Source organism: Elgaria multicarinata, chromosome 5, assembly GCF_023053635.1.
Source record: "Elgaria multicarinata webbii isolate HBS135686 ecotype San Diego chromosome 5, rElgMul1.1.pri, whole genome shotgun sequence".
NCBI lineage: Eukaryota > Metazoa > Chordata > Lepidosauria > Squamata > Anguidae > Elgaria > Elgaria multicarinata.
In genome coordinates this window covers 38889108-38914109 of record NC_086175.1, presented here as the reverse complement: position 1 = coordinate 38914109, position 25002 = coordinate 38889108, and the positions used below count along the sequence as shown (strand labels likewise).

The following is a 25002-nucleotide window of genomic DNA, read 5'->3' as shown; positions in this document are numbered from 1 at the left end:
TAACTGGGGGGGTGGGGGGAGAGAGTTCATAATTAACTATTTGACTATGAGTCAGCAATACAAGGTCATTGCCAAAAGGAAGAAAACACCATACTTGGATATAGCAAGAGAATTATATACACAATAGACGCAGGAGGTGCTTGACACATTCTAATCAGCATTACTGGAGTACTAGTTACCACACCTCAACAATTCAAAGAGCAGCAGCCAAAATGATCAACGTCTGAATAAAAGAGGAAAGACTGGAGAGTCGAGTTGACATTATAACTCAATATGAACAGAAAAAATATAAATACAAAGTACTCAAACCTATAGCAAACTTAAAGCCAGCCAACAGCTGGCTGAGTGGCCATTGGTTGCAATAGAAGTGCTGCTTGCAGAAAGCTCCCCACATATAGATGTAGGAGCCAAAACAGGTGTTCCATCGGCATACCAAGGATTTTCCTTGGAACTGCAGGGTCCAAAGCCCACTTATTCCCAAAATATGCCACCTAAAAGGGCCAAGAACTACACTAGCCCTAGAGCTGGAATAGTTAATTTCCCTTCCACTGGTGTCAATGGGAGATAAACAAAGGGGGGCATTCATATAAGGAACAAAAATGAAAAGCTACCCCACCATCTTCCGTATCAAATTAGCAGGATATAGGAAGTTTTATTCACTCAGTATTTTAACACTTAATTTTAACTTAAATTTAAATTTTTCTGTTTTAACTCTGTATTTTAATCTTATATCAACTTTGCTGTGTGGTTTTATCCTGGTTGCGCTTTTTATACTGTATTTCGTAATTGTGTTTTAAACTGTTGGGTGTTTTACTGTGGTTTTAATTTTTGTGAACCGCCCAGAGAGCTTCGGCTATTGGGCGGTATAAAAATGTAATAAATAAATAAAATAAATAAGTGACAATAACTCCACCATGGATTCTCTTCTACCCAAACTCCACAGGATGGCTCTGTAAGGCTACATTCCTGTGGGAACTTACTTGGGAGTAAGATCCATTGGACTCAATGAGATATGCATAGTATTGGGATGCACCAGAAAACAAATGTTGAGCACGTCATCCGAACTGGAGGTACTAGCTTGTTGCTCCCAAACAAGACAAGCTTTGAAAATGAACAAGCCATGGTTTGCAATTATGGCTTTTAAGGAGTGCAACAAGCCAGGAGCCTGTTTGTATGACAGGGTTTATTATCTGACAGCAATTGGCTGGGGTGGTAGTGGTGGAGAGAAACACTTTTGAATTTGATCAAGTTACCAGTACTGGGGAAAGGGAAGTTGATCTTATACTCCAACCCAACAAACTCTCAAGATGTTATTAACCCCTAGCAGAAAATATACAGGAATGTCTTCTGCTGAGGGGCTAATACCAGCAGGTGAAGGAGATTGCAGAAATGCCCTGGGGGGATTAAAAGGCCACTCTCCAAGACTGCCTCTCCAATAAAATGCAGTGCTTTCCAAGGCAGCTTTTATGTAAAATCACACATCTCCTGCATCTCATCTTGCTTAGCCCTCAAAGGGAATAGCTATGGGGTGTGGGGAAGGACAACTTGTTTAGGATGTGGCTGTTAAAGTACTATACAAATAATATATACTCTTCGCAATGCTATATTGGTGTAAGAGGGAAATCAAATAAAAGAGAAAATATAAATATAGCTACATCAACCTTCCCCATGCTGGTGCCCTCCATATGTATTGGGCTGGAAATGATAGTAGTTGCAGTCCAACACATCTGGAGGGTACCAGGTTGGGGAAGACTAAACTACACAGGTGATGTGTATGCCAAACAGGTGTGTGCGGGAAATCATGGCACACACACTGAATTATGGCTGTGTGTAAAAAGACACTATGCAACAGCCTTCCCCAACTTGATGCTCTCTAGATGTGTTGGGGTTCAACACATCTGGAGGGCACCAGGCTGGGGAAGGCTGGCATACAGAAAAGGTTAGATCGACCAACCAGTCAGAGTTGTATTCCAGCTCCCTCACTTTAATTCATTCCTTAGTGCAGAGGTTATCCTTGCTCTAGTCCTCCGAAGCACACCTGTGTGCACACACACACACACACACACACTGATATACACGATATACATCCGTGTGTTTCCTTGCCCACCCCATTTCCTCACCTCCAGGCGAAGGGTGGCGCCGCATGCCCGAAGGAACTCGCGGATATTGCTCAGGCACTCGCTCTCGGTGCGGGGCTCCGGATAAACCTGCAAGAAGAGGAGAACCGATTTAAGTCAGTTTTGTTGCAATGAACTGAGGCTGTGCAACCAGGGCTGCGGAGGGCCCCTCTCCCAAAACTCACCCTCCGTGGGCTCCCGAAATCCCTTCAGCCTCTGTTTCTCCTCAGCCAGGCTCCACTTGGAGGCGGCTTTTGATTTGCTTCGCCCGTGACGGGAGAGTTTGAACCGGGAAGTAAACACGACGGCAGGAAATGGCGTGTGAAGGAGACGAGGGAAGTCCTCGTCCACCGCTCCAGGGTGCTTTTCCCGATTCTGTCTCCTCAGCCATCCACCGCTTCCTATCCTATGAATATCTCCCACCCACGCGACGGCACAGTAGGGTAGCAGTAGCCCAGCAGTTCCGTGCCAAAGAGGGGAACAAAGGCGAAGGAGGCTCCTCTCACGCCCCTCTTTTGCAGCCGCCTCACACGCGTAAGAGACTAGATTAAAGACCCCAAACAGGGTTGCAGGGAAATCGCTCGTTGTCTTCTTTAGAGTTGCCGTCTTTTATTTCGCGCAGGGCGCCTGGGCTTTTTAACAAATGACAAATTTAATAGGCGACCTTTTTTTTCTCTAGGCCGTAGTTACTAAAGTTCACCTGCTGAATTTCCATCAGCTATTCAGACCTGCCAGAAATGAGGTGGCAATCTTATTACTTCCCTTACAGAAAAAGAATACAGCTGGACTGTCTCTTTTCATATATTTTTTCAAGTCTTTCCCCATTCAGTAGCACTACCAAGGCTTGGATCACAGAACTGAAAGGCTCTGTCTGCTGCCATTCAAATTAGGACCATCTATTCCATGACATCCAGCATGACATTTACATCATAGTGTACCACAAGCACAGCAGGATTTGCAGAGAAAATAACTACGGGTGCCTCAAGAAACTGAGCCAAATCCCATTCTGCAGAAAGGCAAGCAAAAAAGCTACCTTATCCGCAACTCCAATATTACTGTGCTTATCTAAAAGATGATACCAAATTAATGTACCACCACAATCCTCCGACCTCTCCCTCTTCCCCCTTAAAATTGCTGAGATTGTAAAGTGGAACCTACTGAATTTGCATGACTTCACATCTGCTAACATTTTCTGCAACTGGAAATGGATACGTACAGTAGTTCTGATCTCACATTAGCATGTTCTGTCTGCAAACCATGTGGCAAGGGGTCAAAGGTGTAGCAGGGAAATGTGACCCTCTTCAAACCAATGTCATTTTCAATGCATTAATGTCATATTTACACTCATTTCCATACATTGTTATAGCAGAAGATCAGATGCCTGTAATATTAGCCATTTGGCAGCAAAGGCCCTATCTACACTATTTATTTTAAGCTTTTGTACTCCACCTTTCCAAGTGTGCTCAAGTCAGCTAGCAATCATTAAATCATAGAACACATGATAAAAATCAAGAGCAAAACAAATTGGGAGCACAGAAACAACCTCCCTGTGTCCACCCATTTCAGCACCTTTCTGCTAACCATAGGCCTTAGTAATAGGAAGGCCTTACACAATCTCCTAAACAGTGGTGCGGGAAATTCTGAAGTGCAGGTGCTCATTATGATGGTCCCCATAGCCAAGCCCCCAAGAGGAGTTCAAGAATTTTCTTGTCAAGAAGGTGGATTTGAATGCTTACTGAAAAAATTCTAATGTTTCCAAGGTAGAAATTAGAAACTATATTGGGATTTTTCATTATTTTCTTTGGAACTTTATTAATAGGGCAGAAACATTTGGCTCTGTATTCATTCACTCAGAATCAGCTGTACAACTGCTAGTGATGCTGAGAAATTCTGTGTGAGCATCTCTTTACAGAATTTCTCAGCATCACTAGCAGTTGTACAGCTGATTCTGAATGAATGCATACAGAGCCAAATATCTCTGCCCTGTTAATAAAGTTCCAAAGAAAATAATGAAAAATACCAAAATAGTTTTTAATTTCTATCTTGGAAACATTTGACATTTTCAGAAGATTGCCTACATGTTTTTCCGCAATTGCTTTAAAAGAAATTAAAGAATAAAACCCTTATGAATAAAATTAAAAGATATTACATAACAACCCCTACAATGAAAGGGGAAACTTGGAACCTTTAACTCCTACACCGTGAAAATTCTTCTCATTGATTATTTAAAACATGGACACAAAAGGGTACAAACAAATAGCCGGCATTCATCATGAAAGGAGGTCAATACAGGGCCACCCTGTAGATAATTTTTTATTTGAAGTGAGCCCACACAGACAAACATTTTACTACACATTTTATCACTCTTCTGTGCCTGCTCTGTGGTAAAATTCTCCTTATGACTTGGCAAGATTATAGAGATGACTAAGGTAAGAAATGAGAAAGCGTTGCAGAATTAGCTCTGTCAAAGAATCTGGAAACACTGAATGGATCGGGGTTTTAAAATGATTTTCATAATAACAACAGCAATAATCCCATAGATATTACTGGAGACTATTTTAAGTGTTTCAGCTATTAGGTCAAATATCTCCATGACAATAATTCTAAAAAAAAATGATTATGTTTCTTGACTTTACAGTTGTGAAGAAAGCAATGAAACTGTTTGGACATTTTCTGCTTAATAACCTGAGCCTGAATGCCAAGCCATTATGACATGTTATGACATAGTTTTGGCATAAAGCCACCATCAGCTGCCCTTTTTAGTTTGTTCAACTGTCCTGTGAATCTCAAGTTTATATTTAACTAGCTCTTATTCAAATTAAGATTTTCAAGCAAGTAGTGAGCAACACTCTCATCCTATATTGGTGCACTCACAAAACCAGTGTAACCTCCCTCAAAAATTCCACACATAGTAACTCTGCTGGGCACAAGATTCAGGACAGATAAAGAAGCTCTTCACAGAACACATAGCTAAACTACGAAATTTGCTACCACAAACTGTAGCAACGACTACCAACTTGGACAGCTTTAAAGGGGGATTAGACAAATTCATGGAGGATAAGACTATTAAATGGCTACTGGTCATAATGGATATTACCTCCAGGATCAGAGGCAATATACCTGCCAATACCAATTCCTGGAGAACATGAATGGGAGGGTGCTATTCTGTTCATCCCCTACTTCCTGACTGTTAGAGCAGTACGACAATGGAACCAGTTACCCAGGGAGGTTGTGGGCTCTCCCACACTAGAGGCATTCAAGAGGCAGCTGGACAACCATCTGTGAAGTATGCTGTAGGGTAGATTCCTGCATTGAGCAGGGGGTTGGACTCAATGGCCTTTTAGGCCCCTTCCAACTCTACTATTATATGATTCTATGATTCTACTTGTGGATTTCCTATAAGCATCTGGTTGGCTACTGTGTGAACCAAATGCTGGACTAGATAGGCTTTTGGTCAGATCTAGCATAGCTCTTATGGTCATTTAAATACAGCCCTGAGTTTTGGGGTCTAGAGAATGTTCTAGAAGTCAGGGCTGAGGGCTATTTCACTCCACATAGTCTAACCCAGACCACTCTGCATTCACTAACAGCACCCTACTGCCATTCTACGCCTCTAGCAAAATAAATAAATCCATATTCCACATGCAGAGAGGTCTGGTTTATACAAACAGTAGATCAGATGGTAGAACTACTAGACTGTACCATTGAGACTGCATGTAAGGGACTGTTGGTTGGAATCCTCTCCGTGATATCTGTGCAGAGAGAGATACAGAGACATGTCTCTCTGGACACAGAGAAAATACTTGAGCAGCAACTGGAGGAGACTAACAGCATGGCCCTATGTAAGAGTGACTTCCCATGAGCGTATGTGAATTATCTTCCTACTAAATAACTCAGACCAAAACTTTATCCTTACAACACCTAATGCGTTTACCCACCACTGAATGCAGCACAGCAGTTGGGCACCCCATCAGATGGCTGAACCCCATTTTTGCTAGTACCTGGAGCTATGTAAAAAGGGGTGGGAGAGAGATATTATCGAACAGCTGGCAATTCATGGCTAATGGGCTATATTTGACTTAGCTGGCAGTGTTCCTCACTTGACAGTCTCCAGATGTGTTGAACAGCAATTCCCATAATCCTCAGCCAGCATGGTCAAAGGCTTGGAATTATGGGAGTTCCAGTGTAACATACCTGGAGGGCACTAATTTGAGGGAGACTGGCTTGGCAAGTCACCAGTTATACAGGCTTATGGTAGCCTCTCACAGTGGCTCTAACTTTAGCTGCAGAGCCATGCTGACAGACTCCCAAATGGACTTCAGCAGAGATCAACTGACAAGTGAAATTTAGCCCCATTAGCCATAGTGGGAATCTGGACCTTCAGGAGCAAGAATCAATTCCCTACTGCCTGAGATACCAGGACAGCTGGTGTTAAAATTAATTTGGTGTATATTCAGGGAATATTTGTACAGACAGCTTTCAAAGAATTAACATCGTAAACTACAGTTAATGTGCACTGTTATTCCCTGAACAGACTAAACACAGCTGTCCTCTACAGATTATTCCTGTCAGGAGTGCACATAAGTCTCCACAGGAGGCTGCACATAGCGACTATTGTCAGAGAAAAAAGACCATATGTGTGTAAATATGCAGGCCATGCCTCGGGTCCCAAATGTAAAGCCCTTGGATGCCTCTGAACAACTGTCACAGAGGATCTGCACAGTGACTTCTTTATGACTGCCAGGGAAGCAGAACTGCAACGTCTTGACAGCAGCTTACACCATGATGCCCTCTGCTAGTTATCCTTTGATATGCAGGTCAATGGCCCTGGAGCAACCTGCTACCTCATTATCAGTTCTCAATTATTTCCCCAGAAAAAGCATGCATGTTAGGAACATGGGAAGCTACCTTACCCCAAACCAAGCCATTGGTCCATCTAGCCTAGTATTGTTGATGTTGACTGGCAGTGGCTTTCCCGGGTTTCAGGCAAGTTTTCCAGCCCTACCTGGAGATGCCAGGGGTTGAACTTGGGATTTTCTGCATGCAAAGCAGGTGCTCTACCAGTGAGCTTTGGCCCATCCACACATGTTGATGTTCCCAACCCCTCAAAAAGTGCTGCCATACCGTCTATCATTCCTTTCCAACACCTAAAACAACAAAGAGTCTTGTGGCACTTTGAAGACATTTATTCTGGCATAGCTAAACTAACATAGCTACTACTCTGGAAACCTAAAACATCAGATTCCATCTTCAAAGCTGTACTAGTTAAAAAGCAAGAGTAATATATCAGAGGTTCGTAAATTCAGGGCCAGCCTGTACATTCATCCAAACCAAGTGTTAACACTTTTCCTGGACTTCAGGCTGCAGCAAATTGGGCAGAGAAGCTGCATGTTTGAATGTTTCTCCATAGGAAAAAAAACCAGTGCACAAAAGGAGTAAAAACTCAGCAGATCTGGGAGAAAGTGAGGCTGAACCCTTCTTCCTGACATGCTTATTTCTTTAGCGCAGAAAACACATGTCAGAATCTTGAAATATATTATTCCCCATCTGCAGCCTTAAGGCATAAAACCCATGAAAACTTTTACCAACTGATTCTAGTGAATGTTTGAATCGGTCCATTTAATGGTCCTTCCTAGGTTAAGAACAAATTGTTTGTGCTTCCCCCAGGTTAGCTAAAACAAAACAAATAGAAGTTCCTAGGATAGTGTCAGCTGCCGAGGGGTTCAAACTAGGGACCCTGTAGGGTAGGCACAGGTGAAGGTGCTGGCTTCCTGTATAATGAAGCTGCTGAAGAGAGGCCAAACTACAAGCCCTTCAAGCTGGGAGTTTGTCACAACAACCCATAAGTCTCCATGGCTATGCTAGAATATCAATCTGATGCTCCTAAAGGATTGGGAGCCTTTCTACATGAGCCTTTTATTGTGCACTCGTGATTCCGCTCTCACTGTAGTTTGCGGGTCCTTTACATGATATCATCATCCTCTCCCATGCTTTGCAATCATAACATTTTTTTCTTCCTGACGAAGGAAGTCTGGTATTTTTCTCAATGGCGTTATAGAAGCCTCATATATTTGCTACACCACAGCACTACCAAATGGTTGTGTAATGGAACATATAGAAAGGCAGAGAAAGAAACAAAACCCCAGAAAAAACATGTGTATAGGAGTTGGTCTTAATGCCACAAAGAATCCAGAAGTGAAAACCTTTGTAAAGGTGTGGGTTAAAAAGCCTCATGTAGGAAAGCCTGTAAAGATTCACAGACTTGCTGTCTTTCCTTAGTCTGAACAACTCATTGCTGGGTGAGGCCATTTTCTCCAGATTTTGGCACCTCCAGATTTCTGGCTTCCAGACTGCTCTTTGCTGGCCCAAACACCTGACAGATGACAATCCCTGAACTCCTTTCAGACTCTGAGTCATCAATCTCTAAAAAGAACTGGGGCTTGTGATTTCCCTCTTTCATTGTGCAATGAGTGATCATGCCAATAGCAAACAAGCAACTTTCCTTCTGGTAAGGCTCCTGAGCCTTTATAGCTGTGTGCCAAAGCAAATGTTCACTAACTTGAAACTTTTCCTGGCATGCTAATGCAATGTTGGTTTAAAAAGCGGGAGGGAACACCCTCTACCTGCTGAGTTTTGGCTTGTCATGTAGCTGTTAAAAAAAACACCAAGACCCATACCAAGAAAAAAATATATTTACAGCCCACAATAGCAAGCTTATGCAGAAGTGGAGATAGCTTATTCTTTCATATAGAAATACACCCATGCACAAATGACCAAAGGCATGCAGCAAGGGAATGTGGCCGACAATGTGATCTTACTAAAAAGTAAGCCCTGTTGAGTTCAATAGGACTTACTCCCAGGCAAGTATGCATAGGACTGCAGCCTGAAACATTGCAATTTCTTGTTTCTTCGGTCGGGATTCGTTAGCACAGAGTAAGCTTTTGAACCTTGATTGTATTAACAAGCACTCAGAGCAATGTAACACTCTGGTTTGTCTCATGTCTGGAATGGAGCAAAGTATGTGTGTCGGGTGGGGATACGATAACAAGAACATGTTTCCAACTACTTAGAATGATGTTGGGAAGCCCAAACTACATGTTATGGGAAGATGTGTCCACCTCCCACCCATATCACCCTGGTATGTATTACAGGGAGAATGAGGTCATGTCAATGTCACTGCACTGCCCTTACCACTACATTGGCTATTACTTGCAGGGGGACATAAAGGCAATTACATTATGTAATACTCTTTCTTCAAACTATGTGCTAGTGAGATGCAGGTTGGTGGTAACCACATACCTTCTCATAACACTGCCTGGGGAGAGCTATCTCTATGAACTCCAGCAAGACTTTCACCCATAGATTTTCTGGCTTTTCCCTCCTGCTAGTATCTTCTTAAACTCACAAGTCCTTAATAGAAAATCCTGCTGAACACACAAAAGCCTCCTGTGTGCATAAAAGTTTTCTCTGGATTGTGGCCTACAGCCATGCTTATACACAAAAATCTCCTAATAGCCTGCAGAAGCCATTCCGACAGCTCCTTACAAGGAGAGGCTATTTTTGTCAAGTGTCCAAGGGATTAATTCAGAACAGAGAGTGCACTCCATTTCTTCTTTGTAGAATAGCACCTCAGCTCTTTGCATGTTTGTCTATTATGCCTTGCTCTCAGAGCAGCCTGCATATGGTTCCCATGTGGTCTCCCATCCAGACAGCTTGCAAGGACAGCAGGCTCAGGTTCAGAAGCGGAATTCAATGATGCACTTCTCAGTCCATTCTCTCAACCATTTTCAGAAGTACTATTAATTTCAAAGGGACTTACTGCCAAGTAAATATGCATATTTATTTTAAAATGTGTATTCTGTCTTTTGTCCTTGATGGACTTAGGTTAAACTATCCAATGCAAATTTTAAAAATCCCTTCCCCCCAAAAAAGTACAAATAAAAATAAAACGCCACAGTAAAAATCAGGAGTGCTAAGATAAACCACAGATTTTCCTGGTAGTTCATCATGATTCACAGTTGGGTCGTGTCCTGACATAAAGTGGGACATACCACTACCATTTTCCTTTTTGTCCATTTTTTTCAAAAAATAAAATAAAATCAGGAGCAATAGGATAGAGTAGAAGGAGAGGGGAAACAAAATGAGACAGACATACACAAAGCCTGAGAAAAGATGGAGCTGCACATTACAAATAGATACAGGAACACTACCAAAAATGGCAGACCCAGGTGGAGTTGAAAAGCTTCCCCCCCCCCCCCCGTAACATGTAAGAACACATACCACATGTCCTGTTTCTCTGTCACCACCAGCAGCAGTTAAGAGAGAGGAGGGGAGGGGGCAAAGAGGGAACTATATAATTTTATTTATTTATTTATTTATTTATTGCATTTTATGCTGCCCAATAGCTGAAGCTCCCTGGGCGGTTCACAAAAATAAAAAACATTCAAAGTATAAAACAAACAGTATAAAAACATGATATAAAATGCAATATAATCTTAGGATATCTCAACATGGGGAGGTACTCCTACACATTATCAATCCTAATGTATCATTTAACCTAGGGACAAGTCAGTTATGGCAAAAAAGGGGGGTCCTGTGATGAAGATTATTGTCATCGTAACCTACAGCATCAGCAATGTTAAAACCATTATCAGCCAATTCCGACAAAGGCTTCAGCCAGCCTTATGAAGACCATGAGAAAGGGGGCTTGATGAATATCTCCAGGCAGGGAACTCCATAAAAAGGGTGATGCCACCATCCTAGTTTTAATTGCCATCTTCCTAACCTCAGAAAGTTAAGGAACTCCAAGCAGAACCTCTCATGCACAGAGACACCATCAGGGATGGAGAATTGCCAGCCTATGGTCCGGATCCAGCCCGCAACACATTCCCATGTAGCCTGCAGTGTCCGTCCTGCCAATTAGCTGATCAGTGGGGAACTGCAGAGCAGGAGTAAGAAGGTGGAGCTGTAGTTGAAAACAACGCCTCAATTATATATGGAAATTAACTAGCTGAAGCTTCCAAATTATTTTCAGAGAACCTTTTGTACAAGCTTATAAGAACCCACTTGCCTAGTCACCTGGAGCAAATAAAAATCACCTCCTGGGAAGCAGTCTGGGAAGCATTTGGAAATTGGAAGCAGGGTTTGCTTCTTTGTTTTTCCTTTCAATGCATTAAGGTGCCACAAATGGCTAACATAGACCGGCATTTCTAAGGAAGGGCACAAAGAATCACAGCCCAAAAAATCTCTTAAGGGAGGACATGGTATAAAACAATAACGTTCTACGGTTCCAAAGTTATTTACAATGTCCTAAAATGGGTCAAGCTGATCTGATGCCGAGAATCCTGGTTGGAAAATGGCCGCCTTAATGTAAGCCACTTGTGCATTTCCAGATCCTGCAACCATTATAACGTTTTTATGAAGTGTTGCTGTAATAGCCCAGCTATCAGCATCATTCTAATTTACAACATGTGCTGCGAGTATTGTAATGTGGAGCCACAGTTTTCAGTCTTTGCAATAATTGTGGCAGTACATATGGTCTATATGCTTTGAAAAAGCCAGCCCAGGAGAGTTTCCCATATAAAAAAAACACAGCCTAAGCTAACCATTTTTTTCCTTAAGAAGTTATCTTATTATTTCTCCTCCAGCTGTAATTTATTTTATTAACAATAGCTTGCAACCCATTCAAATGGTGTTGCTTTTTGGTCTTTAATTTGACATGGAAAGACTTTAAAACAAATCTTTGCAAGACACCCTAAGAATAAGACACATTACTGTAATTTTGTAAGTATTTCATGTTTACATTTCTGGTATGTGCATTACATTGAGACTGCAATCCTAGGCCCTGTTATGTGGGATTAAGTCTCACTGAAATCAATGGGACTTCTCAGTAGACATATATAGGATTACACTACATTGAACTTAATGATGGCTCCATAAATATTGCAGCAGTTATACACCTCTGCTACTTTGTGAATATAGTGCATATGCTTAAAATAAAATGTCACTGATTCTTTTCTCTCCAAATCAAACAAGGCAGAGGGCTGTGCACTGTGTATAGAACATACAGTTAACCTCCCTTAATCTTGCTATTTATCTGTCCTGTTAGCACTTGATCAGAGGTGGAAGGAGCAGTGCCTCTTAGTCTCCCCTTCAACTAGTCCTCAGCAGCCCAGTCAGAATGCAGGAGAACCTAATGTAGGTGTACTGGTTAGAGCAAGGGTAGGCAAATTGGTGTCCTCTAGCTGTTTTGGACTACTACTCCCCTCAGCCTCACCAACATGGCCAATGGCCAGGTTTTATGGGAGTTGTACTCCAAAATATGGAGAAGGCACCAGGTGGCCTATCCATGGGTTAGAGTTTTGGACTAGGACTGAAGAGACCCAGGCTCAAATCCACACTTAGCCCTGTACCTCACAGCATTGTTGTTTTGGAGTGTGTGGAGGAAACCATGTATGTTGCCTTAGCACCTTGAAGGAAAGATGGGATGTAAATATAATACAAATATTTGGGTAGCTATGTTTGAATGGGACATCAAAGTCCTCTGTTTTGTGTGTATATGTTTTTATGCCTGGTGCTTTACATCACACCTATATACACACCTGGAAAGGATACCTGAGTACCACAGCTGTTGTTTTTAGTGGTGTCAGCAGCAGCAATTTTTTAGTGGTATGGTACCATATTAATGAAGAGGACCCCCCAAAAAAATCTTTTTGATAAATATCTGTAAGTGTATTGGAAGGAAGCATGCTTCCAAAAAACGTAAGACTTTGGCATGGTATCTGAATGGGTAAAACTATCCAAGCTAATAAATTGTCACATTAGCTTTCATAGAGAGGAATAAAGATCAGAAAGTCTGATGAAAGAATCTCCTACTTATGAACATTCATATCACAATGGTCAGTTCTGACAATCAAATCTCAACTTAATAAGCTGCAATATGAACAAGCCTTTTGCATGCGCATCTAGACCCTTTGCTCCTCCCTTTGTGCAAGCACTGATTCAATCACCATTTCTCATTTTGTCCATACCAGGAAAGTATGGTTATCAGCTTTGGAACAAGCCAGGATATTAAACAACTTCAACTTTTAATTTAATATCCTGGTTTGTTCCAAAGCTGGTAACCATAACTCCCCAGCTTTGATGAAAGAAGAAATGGTCAATTAGAGATTTCCCAGCTTAATTGTAGCTTGAGCAGAAGGTCTGCGTGCCCAGGCAAAAAGCTTGCTCACATCTCAGCTTATCATCCAAATCTGGCTAGTGTTAAGTCCAGTTTTAGGGTCATGCCAATTGTAAAAAAGAAAAGAAAAAAGTCTTCCAAATTTTTTGGCTGCATTAAAAGAAAGTTAATTAGTTCCAGTATTAGAAACAGTAAGCCTATATACACCAGTTGCTTGGGAACATGGCAGGGGGTGATTTTGCACCATGTCCTGCTTGTGGGTCCCTCGTCGACAGCTGGTTCGCCACTCTGTGAACAGAGTGCTGGACTAGATGGACCTAGCATGGCTCTTCTGATCCAGCATGGCTCTTATATTCTAGTTGTGCTTAGTTGTTTTCTCTGACAATGCCAAAGCTAGCAGAACAACCTTCTTTTCTATTTTAAACCACAAGAAGCTTACATGACCCCAGTCCCTCCTTTTATTTTGATTTACATCTCTGCTGGGCTAACTTTATTTTGGAGTGATACTTTACTCTACCCCCCCCCCCCTTGGCTTAGGAAGGTTTTCTACCCAATGCCTGCAAGAAGTATAGGGGATGCAGGTGATGTTGGAAATGATTTAAAAGCCTAAGGGTCCTTTTCAAAGAAACCAGTATGAATGCAAACCTTGAATCTTATGCCATGTTTCTCAAAGCAGATCTCAGTAAGGAGGGTAGACAGTAGCTCTAAGAATGGCAAGATCCTTTTTTGCTGTCCCAATCAAATCAATGGTCACTTCTGCTCCCACTAAGACTTATAGGCAACAAATGTCTATAAATGTCTAGGAGTTTCAAACAGCAAGCTGAAACTCCTACTCAGAAGTGCAACCAGTGTGACACACATGAGGGACATTGTGGTGTAGTGGCTAAAGTGCTGTACTGGGAGTCAGAAGATCCGGGTTCTAGTCCCTATACAGCCATGGAAATACAGTGGGTGACTTTGGGCCAACCTACCTAACAGCACTGTTGTGAGGATAAAATGGAGAGGAGGATTATGTACGCTGCCTTGGGTTCCTTCAAGGAAAAAAGTGGGATATAAATGCAATAATACATAAAATAAAAACATTTTGGGAAAATTCTCAGATCTTTAATGAAGTTCAGACTTTCCTGCAATAAAATGAATTAGTGGAGTCTTAATCATAGACACCAGTCAGGATGTAGTTACACACTGCACTCATGTTACTTCCTCACTAGCTCTTTTCTGTGGAATCGCCATCATTTGTTCAATTACTTTTTACAGAGCATCCAAATGCCATCGTTGTCATCCATTTGTATCCCACTCTTTGCTATGATGTCCTTCCATTTCTATTCAGAGCAGATTTGTCGAAACATTTTTTTTTTAAAAAAAAAAATGGTAATAAAATGCAATTGTATATTATGTGGACAGGCAAAGCACTATTAAGGCTTTTAACTATTCTTGTGACTTTAATTAAAGTGTCTTGCTTGAAGGTGCTCCCCATTTTATGGCTTCCTACTGATCCTGCCCGGAGGCCTAGTGCTGAATTGCTCCATGATTGCTCCCTGAATAGCCTCTTTGTCACCCCAAGGGGAGGAGGAAGGTTTCTGTTTCTGCTTTCTTTATGTGCATCTTTCTTGTATTCTTTTTAATAGTGAAATAGCCAGGCACTCTTTGAGCATCATCACACAGGGGAAAATCACATTTGCTTACCGCTGCTTCTCCGCCCACACGTTTGTCCCTCATTATTTCCTCTTTTGAAAGAGGAAGTAAACAACTTGCACATGGCCCATTCAGTGGGCCATTTGATCACCCTGCTTCTCTTGAGCACAGCAGGAGATAGCGGCAAGTTCCGTTTTTAAAAATAAGTCAGACTTACTGGGGTGTTGTTGTTTTTTGAGGTGTGAAGAAGGCTAGAAGGGGCGGGAGGCACACAGGAAGCAGATGATGACTTGAGAAGGACCCACAAAAATCTGAGTGCCCAGTAACGAGTGTGCAAAACACTCTTCTGATGGAGCTCTAAACTGGGGGTGTCAAGTCAAGCAGTCTGGAGGTTCAAACTCCGCATCCAGCAGATGTTTGAGCACTATATCCCACAACTTCTAATAAAGCTTTTTCAGCTGTGGGTATTTATTTATTTATTTATTTAATTACATTTATATACCGCCCCACAGCCGAAGCTCTCTGGGCGGCTCACAACATTTTAAAATAGTAAACATTAAAAGTATACAATTTAAAAACACACACACACACACACACATAAAAACAGTATAAAAACAACAGTATCCATTTAAAAACAACAATTGTGGGGTCCATTAAAAACAAACTTAACGTTGTTAAATGCTGTTAAAATGCTGTTAAAAATGCCTGGGAGAAGAGAAAAGTCTTGACCTGGCGCCGAAAAGATAACAATGTTGGCGCCAGGCGAGCCTCATCGGGGAGATCATTCCACAGTCGGGGGGCCACCACTGAAAAGGCCCTCTCCCTTGTTGCCATCCTCCGAGCTTCCCTTGGAGTAGGCACTCGGAGGAGGACCTTAGATGTTGAGCGCAGTGTACGGGTAGGTTCATGTCGGGAGAGGCGTTCCATCAGGTATTGTGGTCCCAAGCCATGTAGGGCTTTATAGGTTAAGACCAGCACCTTGAATTGGGCTCAGAAGCATATAGGCAGCCAATGCAAGCGGGCCAGAATCGGTGTTACATGCTCAAACCTCCCTGTTCCAGCTATCAATCTGGCCGCCGCATTTTGCACAAGCTGCAGCTTCCGGACCGTCTTCAAAGGCAGCCCCATGTAGAGGGCATTGCAGTAATCTAATTTGGAAGTTACCAGAGTATGGACAACTGAAGCTAGGTTATCCCTGTCCAGATAGGGGCGTAGCTGGGCCACCAACCGAAGTTGGTAGAAAGCACTCCGTGCCACCGAGGCCACCTGAGCCTCAAGTGACAAAGATGGTTCTAGGAGAACCCCCAAGCTACGAACCTGCTCCTTCAGGGGGAGTGCAACCCCATCCAGAACCGGTTGAACACCCCCCATCCGATCAGAGGAACCACCCACCAGCAGCATCTCAGTCTTGTCTGGATTGAGCTTCAGTTTATTAGCCCTCATCCAGTCCATTGTCGCAGCCAAGCACCGGTTCAGCACATCCACAGCCACACCTGATGAGGATGAAAAGGAGCAGTAGAGCTGCGTGTCGTCAGCGTACTGATGACAGCGCACTCCAAAACTCCGGATGACCGCACCCAACGGTTTCATGTACATGTTAAACAGCATGGGGGACAAGACCGATCCCTGCGGAACTCCATACTGAAGAGTCCACGGGGCCGAGCAATGTCCCCCAAGCACCACCTTCTGGAGCCGTCCTGCTAAGTAGGAGCGGAACCACTGCAATGCAGTGCCCCCCACTCCCAACTCAGCCAGACGTTCCAGAAGGATACCATGGTCGATGGTATCGAAAGCCGCTGAGAGATCAAGGAGAATCAACAAAGTCACACTCCCCCTGTCCTTCTCCCGACATAGGTCATCATACAGGGCGACCAAGGCTGTTTCCGTGCCAAAGCCGGGCCTGAAACCCGACTGAAATGGATCCAGATAATCAGTCTCATCCAAGAGTGTCTGGAGCTGGCCCGCCACCACCCGCTCAAGGACCTTGCCCAGGAATGGAACATTTGCTACCGGCCTGTAGTTACTAAGATTTTCCGGGTCCAAGGAAGTTTTCTTCAAAAGTGGTCTCACTACCGCCTCTTTCAGACGGTCTGGGACCACTCCCTCTCGTAGAGAGGCATTAATCACCTCCTTGGCCCAGCCGGCTGTTCCATCCCTACTAGCTTTTATTAGCCAAGAGGGGCAAGGATCCAGTACAGAGGTGGTTGCGCGGACCTGTCCAAGCACCTTGTCCACATCCTCGAGCTGTACAAACTGAAACTCATTAGTAGATGATTGCTAAAAATACTGCCCTATCCCAATCTGCTTTCTACATTTCACCTCTCTAAATGCCGTCACCAATACTACTGCTGCCCCCAATTACCAATTCCTCCCTCCCCTTACCTTAAGCACATTTTTTGCAACTCCCAGTTCCCCACCAATTAAACCGGGAGTTGGGAACCTGTGACTCTCCAGATGTTGCTGGACTCAAATTCTTATGAGCCCCAGCCAGCCTGGCCAATGGGCAGTGACAATGGGTGCTGCAGTGGGAATGTAGTGGGCTATTTTATTTTATAACACTAAAACCTGATTGAACTTTGGCCAACAACATTAGAGCACCAGATGTTCCACCCCTGATCTAAGCCAACTGGTTCTGTGCCTCTGCTTGCCCTCCCAAATCCTCTCACATGCCAGAATAGCTCCCTCTTCACCACAACTATCTGGCCAACCTAAACATTCCTGCCATCTTTCTCCACAGGATGCCCCCACTTACTTTTCCTCACTGTTTTTCCTTGGTTGCAAAGACAAGCAAATTCCAAATTTCACACTCCACCCATTCCTCTATTATTCTCCACACCCCTTGATGCTGCTGATTCAAAAGGAAGGACACTACGATCAGCTGATGCTTAAGACACATAGTGACTGGGTTCACACAACACGCTAACCCGTTATGTTTTATTTTCTGAACAATCCTTGATGTTATCTGTGGGACATTTCCCCTCGTCATGGGAGTTTATTTCCGCCAAATAAGCCACCCTAACCAAAAAGAGATGTTATTTTCGTTACAGGAGACTGGAACGCTAAGGTGGGCAGTCAAATGACATCTGGAATTACAGGTAAGCATGGTCTAGGAGAACAAAATAAAGCGGGACATAGGCTGATAGAATTCTGCCAGGACAACTCACTGTGCATAACAAACATTCTCTTCCAACAACCAAAAAGACGGCTTTATACATGGACTTCACCAGATGGCTGACACCGAAATCAGATTGACTACATCCTTTGCAGCCAAAGGTGGCGGACATCTATACAGACAGTAAAAACAAGACCTGGAGCTGACTGTAGTTCAGATCACGAACTTCTTATTGCACAATTTAGAATCAAACTAAAGAGAATAGGGAAGACCCACAGATCAGTTAGATATGAGCTCACTAATATTCCTAATGAATATGCAGTGGAAGTGAAGAATAGATTTAAGGGACTAGATTTAGTAGATAGGGTCCCAGAAGAACTATGGACAGAAGTTCACAACATTGTCCAAGAGGTGGCAACAAAAAACGTCCCAAAGAAAAAGAAAACCAAGAAGGCAAGGTGGCTGTCTGCTGAGACACTGGAAGTAGCCCAAGAAAGAAGGAAAGCAAAAGGCAACAGTGATAGGGGGAGATATGCCCAATTAAATGCAAAATTCCAGAGGTTAGTCAGAAGAGATAAGGAATTATTTTTAAACAAGCAATGCGCGGAAGTGGAAGAAGACAATAGAATAGGAAGGACAAGAGACCTCTTCCAGAAAATTAGAAACATCGGAGGTAAATTCCAGGCAAAAATGGGTATGATCCAAAACAAAGATGGCAAGGACCTAACAGAAACAGAAGAGATCAAGAAAAGGTGGCAAGAATATACGGAAGATCTGTATAGGAAGGATAATAATATCGGGGATAGCTCAGACGGTGTGGTCAGTGAGTTAGAGCCAGACATCCTGAAGAGTGAGGTTGAATGGGCCTTAAGAAGCATTGCTAATAACAAGGCAGCAGGAGACGATGGTATCCCAGCTGAACTGTTTAAAATATTGCAAGATGATGCTGTCAAGGTGATGCATGCCATATGCCAGCAAATTTGGAAAACTCAAGAATGGCCATCAGACTGGAAAAAATCAACTTATATCCCCATACCAAAAAAGGGAAGCACTAAAGAATGTTCAAACTATCGGACAGTGGCACTTATTTCACATGCCAGCAAGGTAATGCTCAAGATCCTGCAAGGTAGACTCCAGCAATTCATGGAGCGAGAATTGCCAGATGTACAAGCTGGGTTTAGAAAAGGCAGAGGAACTAGAGACCAAATTGCCAATATCCGCTGGATAATGGAGAAAGCCAGGGAGTTCCAGAAAAACATCTATTTCTGTTTTATTGACTATTCTAAAGCCTTTGACTGTGTGGATCATAACAAACTGTGGCAAGGTCTTGGTGGTATGGGGATACCAAGTCATCTTGTCTGCCTCCTGAGGAATCTGTATAACGAACAAGTAGCAACGGTAAGAACAGACCACGGAATAACAGACTGGTTTAAGATTGGGAAAGGAGTACGGCAGGGTTGTATACTCTCACCTTACCTATTCAACTTGTATGCAGAACACATTATGCGACGTGCTGGGCTTGATGAATCCAAGGCTGGAGTTAAAATCGCAGGAAGAAACATTAACAATCTCAGATATGCAGATGACACCACTTTGATGGCTGAAAGCGAGGAGGAGCTGAGGAGCCTTATGACAAAGGTGAAAGAAGAAAGTGCAAAAGCTGGGTTGCAGTTAAACCTCAAAAAAACCAAGATTATGGCAACCAGCTTGATTGATAACTGGTAAATAGAGGGAGAAAACGTGGAGGCAGTGACAGACTTTGTATTTCTGGGCGCAAAGATTACTGCAGACGCTGACTGCAGCCAGGAAATCAGAAGACGTTTACTTCTTGGGAGGAGAGCAATGACAAATCTTGATAAAATAGTTAAGAGCAGAGACACCACACTGACAACAAAGGTCCGCATAGTTAAAGCAATGGTATTCCCCGTAGTAACCTATGGCTGCAAGAGCTGGACCATAAGGAAAGCTGAGCGAAGGAAGATAGATGCTTTTGAACTGTGGTGTTGGAGGAAAATTCTGAGAGTGCCTTGGACTGCAAATAGATCAAACCAGTCCATACTCCAGGAAATAAAGCCAGACTGCTCACTTGAGGGAATGGCATTAAAGGCAAAACTGAAGTACTTTGGCCACATAATGAGAAGACAGGATACCCTGGAGAAGAGGCTGATGCTCGGGAAAGTGGAAGGCAAAAGGAAGAGGGGCCGACCAAGGGCAAGATGGATGGATGATATTCTGTAGGTGACAGACTTGACCTTGTGGGAGCTAGGGGTGGCGACAGCCGAAAGAAAGCTCTGGCGTGGGCTGATCCATGAAGTCACGAAGAGTCGGAAATGATTGAACAAATAAACAACAACAACAACAAGAACCCACAGTCTGCAGTATGGGTTATTTTTCCTATAGTGGGTTAACATACTGCTTGTCGCGCAACATGGGTTATGGAGATCACCTACAGAGCAAAGGTGCTCTTGGCACTCGGCAAGTATGGCCAAAAATGCTGCTGCCACTCTGTTCCTCTCAAGCAATCGCTATTCTCGCCGCAAATAAAGCTGGGATACCTGCTTGGCTGAACAGGAAGACTACATGAGGAGGAGAGGAGGTATGTGTAAAATGAACTACTTTGTGTAGCTTGTTTTCCTGATTGTCTGATGGGAGAACAGTAGCTTGACTGCATAACCACCTACCCGGGGTAGCTTGCCACCCACCATGGCTTAGCGTGATGTGTGAACCCAGCCACTATTCATCAGTCAGTCTTTTTGCCCTGCTAAAGGCATCACTTCCTAGCCTTGAGAACAGCTTAGGAATTTGGGTGGATTGTGGCAAGGAATATGAACTGCATTGTGAACCTGAAACAGCCTGATCTGGGGGCCATATTTTTGACAGTCCTGGTCTAAACCAAATCTGCCACTGGACAATAACTGTTTGAAGTTATTTTATTATTAGCAACAGACAACCAGTTTCTATCCCAATGGCACAGACTTCTCCATCCCCTTCAAGTGCCATGAAAGTTATTGTGCAGGCCGAGAAAGGAAAAACAAAACTCAAATCTACATGCTCTCAGGATGAAACTGGCTGGGTGCACTAACGCCACAGCCAGCAGCCACTACGCCCTCTAGAGGCCACTGCTATGCGAATAATGGTCTGAATGCATAAACCTCTCTAAAATAGTAAGCAAAACTTATGGGTAGGGTACACTTCCCCAAAAAAAGTCTATATTGCATCCACAAGTATGGTGATTTTCCCCAAACTGGGCAAAATGCTTTAATTGTTCTTTTCTAATTTGTTCTCTCTTCCACCCATCAACTAGCATCAAAGTAAAGCTTTAGTCAATATATAGGTCAAAGTTCATAATCATTTATTGTGGAGGGGAAAACCAATTTTTCCAAAGTTTGGTTACAATCAAAATATAATCAGAGAAATGTAAATCCAATATGCAAATCTGAATAAATTGTCCTGAGAAACAGAATAAAGCATGCATCCTTTCTCATCTGCAGAATACATGGGAAAACCTTTTCTTGCTTTAAACCAATGTTTGATAAACAGAAAATTGTGAAAATTGTTGTTTTACACCAATAGAAAACAAAAAGTGTAAGGGCTTGGGTTTCAGTTCAAACATCTGCAGAGTATCAAGAAATAAGATACTTAAATGTACACACACACACACACAAAATAACACAATAAATCACAAGTGCTCCCTTGCAAACTAGGTCAGCCTACTGCAATGTGAGCAACTTCAAATCTTCCCAGTAAAAGAGACATATTTAAATAGGAACAGGGATATTGTACTAAAGTTATAATTATGTGTCTTTCCACCCTACCTAAAGCTTAGAACTTCACACCTGCAAGCAGAACTGCACAAAGGATTTTATATATGAAATCAGGAAGATTTTGTGGAAATCCAAAATTCCACATTAAAAAAACCCTATAGCCTGACAGAGTCTGTGCTTTCTATCACATTTGTTCCCGTGTCATATGGCCTCAAACCAGCCTTTGGATTTGTAAAGACCCCAGGACGTTTTATAATCCATGCAAACTATGAGCTGTATTAATCCACAGAAAGTGTGGATCCCATCTTCATGCCTTTAAAAACACAGCGGCTATCTTAATGTTCCTTCTCAGTAAGAATAACAAATAAGATATAAGGCATATACAGAACACTGCTTCTAAACTAGATTATTATTGTTTTGATCAGACGAAAACTATCTTCTCTGCCTATGTGTGTCCTATGTGTGTGTTCTTCCCATGTATATTCCATTCTTGTGAGGCTTGCATGGTGATTGGTAGCTGATCAAAAATGTTTTCTCCTTAATGTTTGCTAAGCTCAGGTTTCTAAACCCGCCGGAGTCCCTGCCCCTTTAAGGGGGGGATCTGAAAGCCCAACTGCCTAGCCGTGCTCCAAACTCGACTCTTGAATTTACCCCACTCCCCACCCATTCCCTTCGTTTCCATCCCCTCCCTCCAAACCCTTGACAATGGCGCCACTGCAGCTAGATGGGAAGGCTGTCCAGCACGCTGCTGGCTGAGGGAAGGCAAGAGCCCTCCCAAGGCACAGGCCGCACGCTTCCTGCGTTTGCAAGGGTGGGGAAGGAGGGGTGGGGGGAAACCATTGGACAAAGGAAAGCGCGTTGATCTCCTCGAATCCCCCCCTGCTCGGCTCACTTTCCAGTATGTCCAGCGAGAGGGTTGAACCCATGTGTGCCGCCGTGCGCGCTTCCCCCCCCCGCGCGCACCCCCAGGCATAGACGGCTGAGCTCTCTCTGCCCGCCCTGATGACTGTTGCGCCTTGTGCCAACGGCGCTCGGAAAGTAACTGGTGTCGCTGCATTATTCAGCAGCCAGCCCGGGCATTTGTTCGCCGCATAGGGTTACATTCGATCCTCTGTGCATGCAAGGAGAGGGCAGCGTGGGGCGTGTGCGTTCTGCCAGCGCTCTGGTGCCGGTGAAACCCAAGTCAAATCCGCTTCCCTTGTGGGGCCGGCGGGGAAGAGGAGGTTTCCAGAGAAATCGAGGAATGAGACGGCACTTACTTTATCGATGGTGCCCGGCAGCAGGCGATCCAGCAGCCTGCACAGCACCACCCCGTCTTTCAGCGAGGCTTGCAAGAATCCCTCCGGGTCCGAGATGCTCTTTTTGGGCGACTCCAGCACCCCCAGGGTGATCAGCCATGTAACGGTTTGCTCCGCTGAATTCATGGCTGCTGCCAAGAGGAGGCTTTTTTAATCCCAGCGAAGAGAGCCAGAGCGAGAGAGAAATGTGCACCGGAGGAAGATCGGATCTTAGGGTTGTTGCTGTCGTCGTCGTCGTCTAAATAATCTCTTTCTGCCTGCCTGGATATATATTTTTTTCCCGACCACCCCACCCTCCCCCTCTTTCCCCCCTTTTTGCGTGTGGTTTCACATTGAGGCAGCCGAGTCTGGAATCGCCGCTTCTGCCGCCGCCGCCGCCACTGCTCCCCCCTCCTCCTCCTCCTTCCCCATGTAGTTGCGGATGATGACGATTCGTTTTACGAAATCCAGTAGGTCCAGTTTCTCCCTCCCGTGCGTTTTGGCAGATTGTCAAATGCCTTTTCATTATATACACATGAACCTGCAGTGCCTCCTCCTCCTCCTCCCCCCCCCTCCGCCTGCTGCCTCTTTATGACATCATTGAAGCAGCAGCGGGCGGAGGAGGGGGAGAAGAATAGACGCCCCCCCTTCCCCTCCCTCTCTGCAAACAGACCTTGCGGAAAGTCAGCACCCCTTCGCTGAGGCATCTTGCAGGAAAGGCATGGGTGACACAGACGCGCGCGCACTACGCTCCGCTTCCCGTTCGAAATACTGCATATGCAACCCGCTGTTAGGCGAGCGCTCCGCTTGCACGCTGTTGCAAATGCAAACGCTTGATCCAGCGTGAAACCTGCGAGGGTGAGGGAGCCGGTGGCCGCGTTCACACGCCCACGTTTGCACGGGAGTGCTCTCCTTGAACTTGCAGTTCCTGACTTTTCCCGTATGTCTTTTCACTTACTGTAGATACACGCACACAGCAACCCTGGTAGATAAAACAGATATGTGTATAAATAGATAAATCACATGACTGAGATTTCCAGGTGGGCAAGATCTGAAACACCATTTTAATCTCCCCCATAGCACCGAGGGGAAAAGAAAAGGGGAAAAACCAGGGAGCGATTAGCCATATTGTCTCCTGGCTGCATGGGGGCTTTTGATCGTCGATGATTATTCCAGTGATGGGGACGGGATAGAAAATCAGTTGCGAGTTTTAGTACCAGCTGAAAAACCGAGCGAAATGTGCCACCAGAAGCGGTCTCCAAACGGCTGCAAAGCGATCTTTTATATTCGGCTTTAAAAAAAAAAAACTGGGTCACTTGACAAAGAAGGAAAGGGGACAAGCTGGCAGCATGGGAGGAGAAGAGGATAATATTTCAGCTGCCAGGCCTCCCCCCCCGCCCTTCTTTTTTGGGCGCGCGCGGGCTGCAAATGCATGCTAAGGTACACAGTGATGAAGAGCTGGTGGCGCTTTCTACTGTAGCTTCTGTGCATGGGCGGGGGTGCTGCAGGGCGGGGGGTGCTACCTTTCTGACACCTTGATTTGGGCTCGCACCTCTCAAGAACCGAATTGGATATCTGTCATCCCTCAGACTGGAAGATCAATGTGCTGTATGAACTCCGTTCTGATGTGAACGAGTTTTGCGCCCCCCGGCGGAGGGTTCGTTTATTTACAGCAAAGGGTGAGCTCATCCAATCAAAATAGCAGCGCGGCGTTAACTAACGGTTTTGGAGTCGAATGGAATAAAGGAAGGGTGGGTTTCTTATGTCTTTTCCTGGTGGTAAGGGAATGCAAATGAACCTTACAGCCAAAACGGATGTTTATCTGCGAAACAGGCCTAGGATTCCTTGCTGCTTAAACTAGGACATGCCACTTCTCTTCAAAGAAAAAAAAGGGGGATTCAAAGAAACCGTTACTTAT

The 25002-nt window shown here is 44.0% G+C and overlaps 1 protein-coding gene across 4 annotated transcripts in view; it reads right to left on the bottom strand.

Annotated features, from left to right (window-relative positions):
* Window positions 1-23643, bottom strand: part of ARHGEF7 (Rho guanine nucleotide exchange factor 7) — a 109199-nt gene extending 85556 nt beyond the window's left edge. For 2 of the 4 annotated variants that reach the window (XM_063126135.1, XM_063126137.1), the window contains exons 1-2: window positions 23067-23524; window positions 2121-2207 (exon numbers count right to left, since the gene is read on the bottom strand). In XM_063126135.1, coding sequence (XP_062982205.1) covers window positions 2121-2207; window positions 23067-23231 — 252 coding nt within the window. In that variant the 5' untranslated portion in view covers window positions 23232-23524. Of the gene's footprint in view, window positions 1-2120; window positions 2208-23066 lie in introns of all 4 variants that reach the window. The other 2 variants (XM_063126134.1, XM_063126136.1) reach the window with 2 other exon arrangements.
* Between the last annotated feature and the right edge of the window lie 1359 nt (window positions 23644-25002).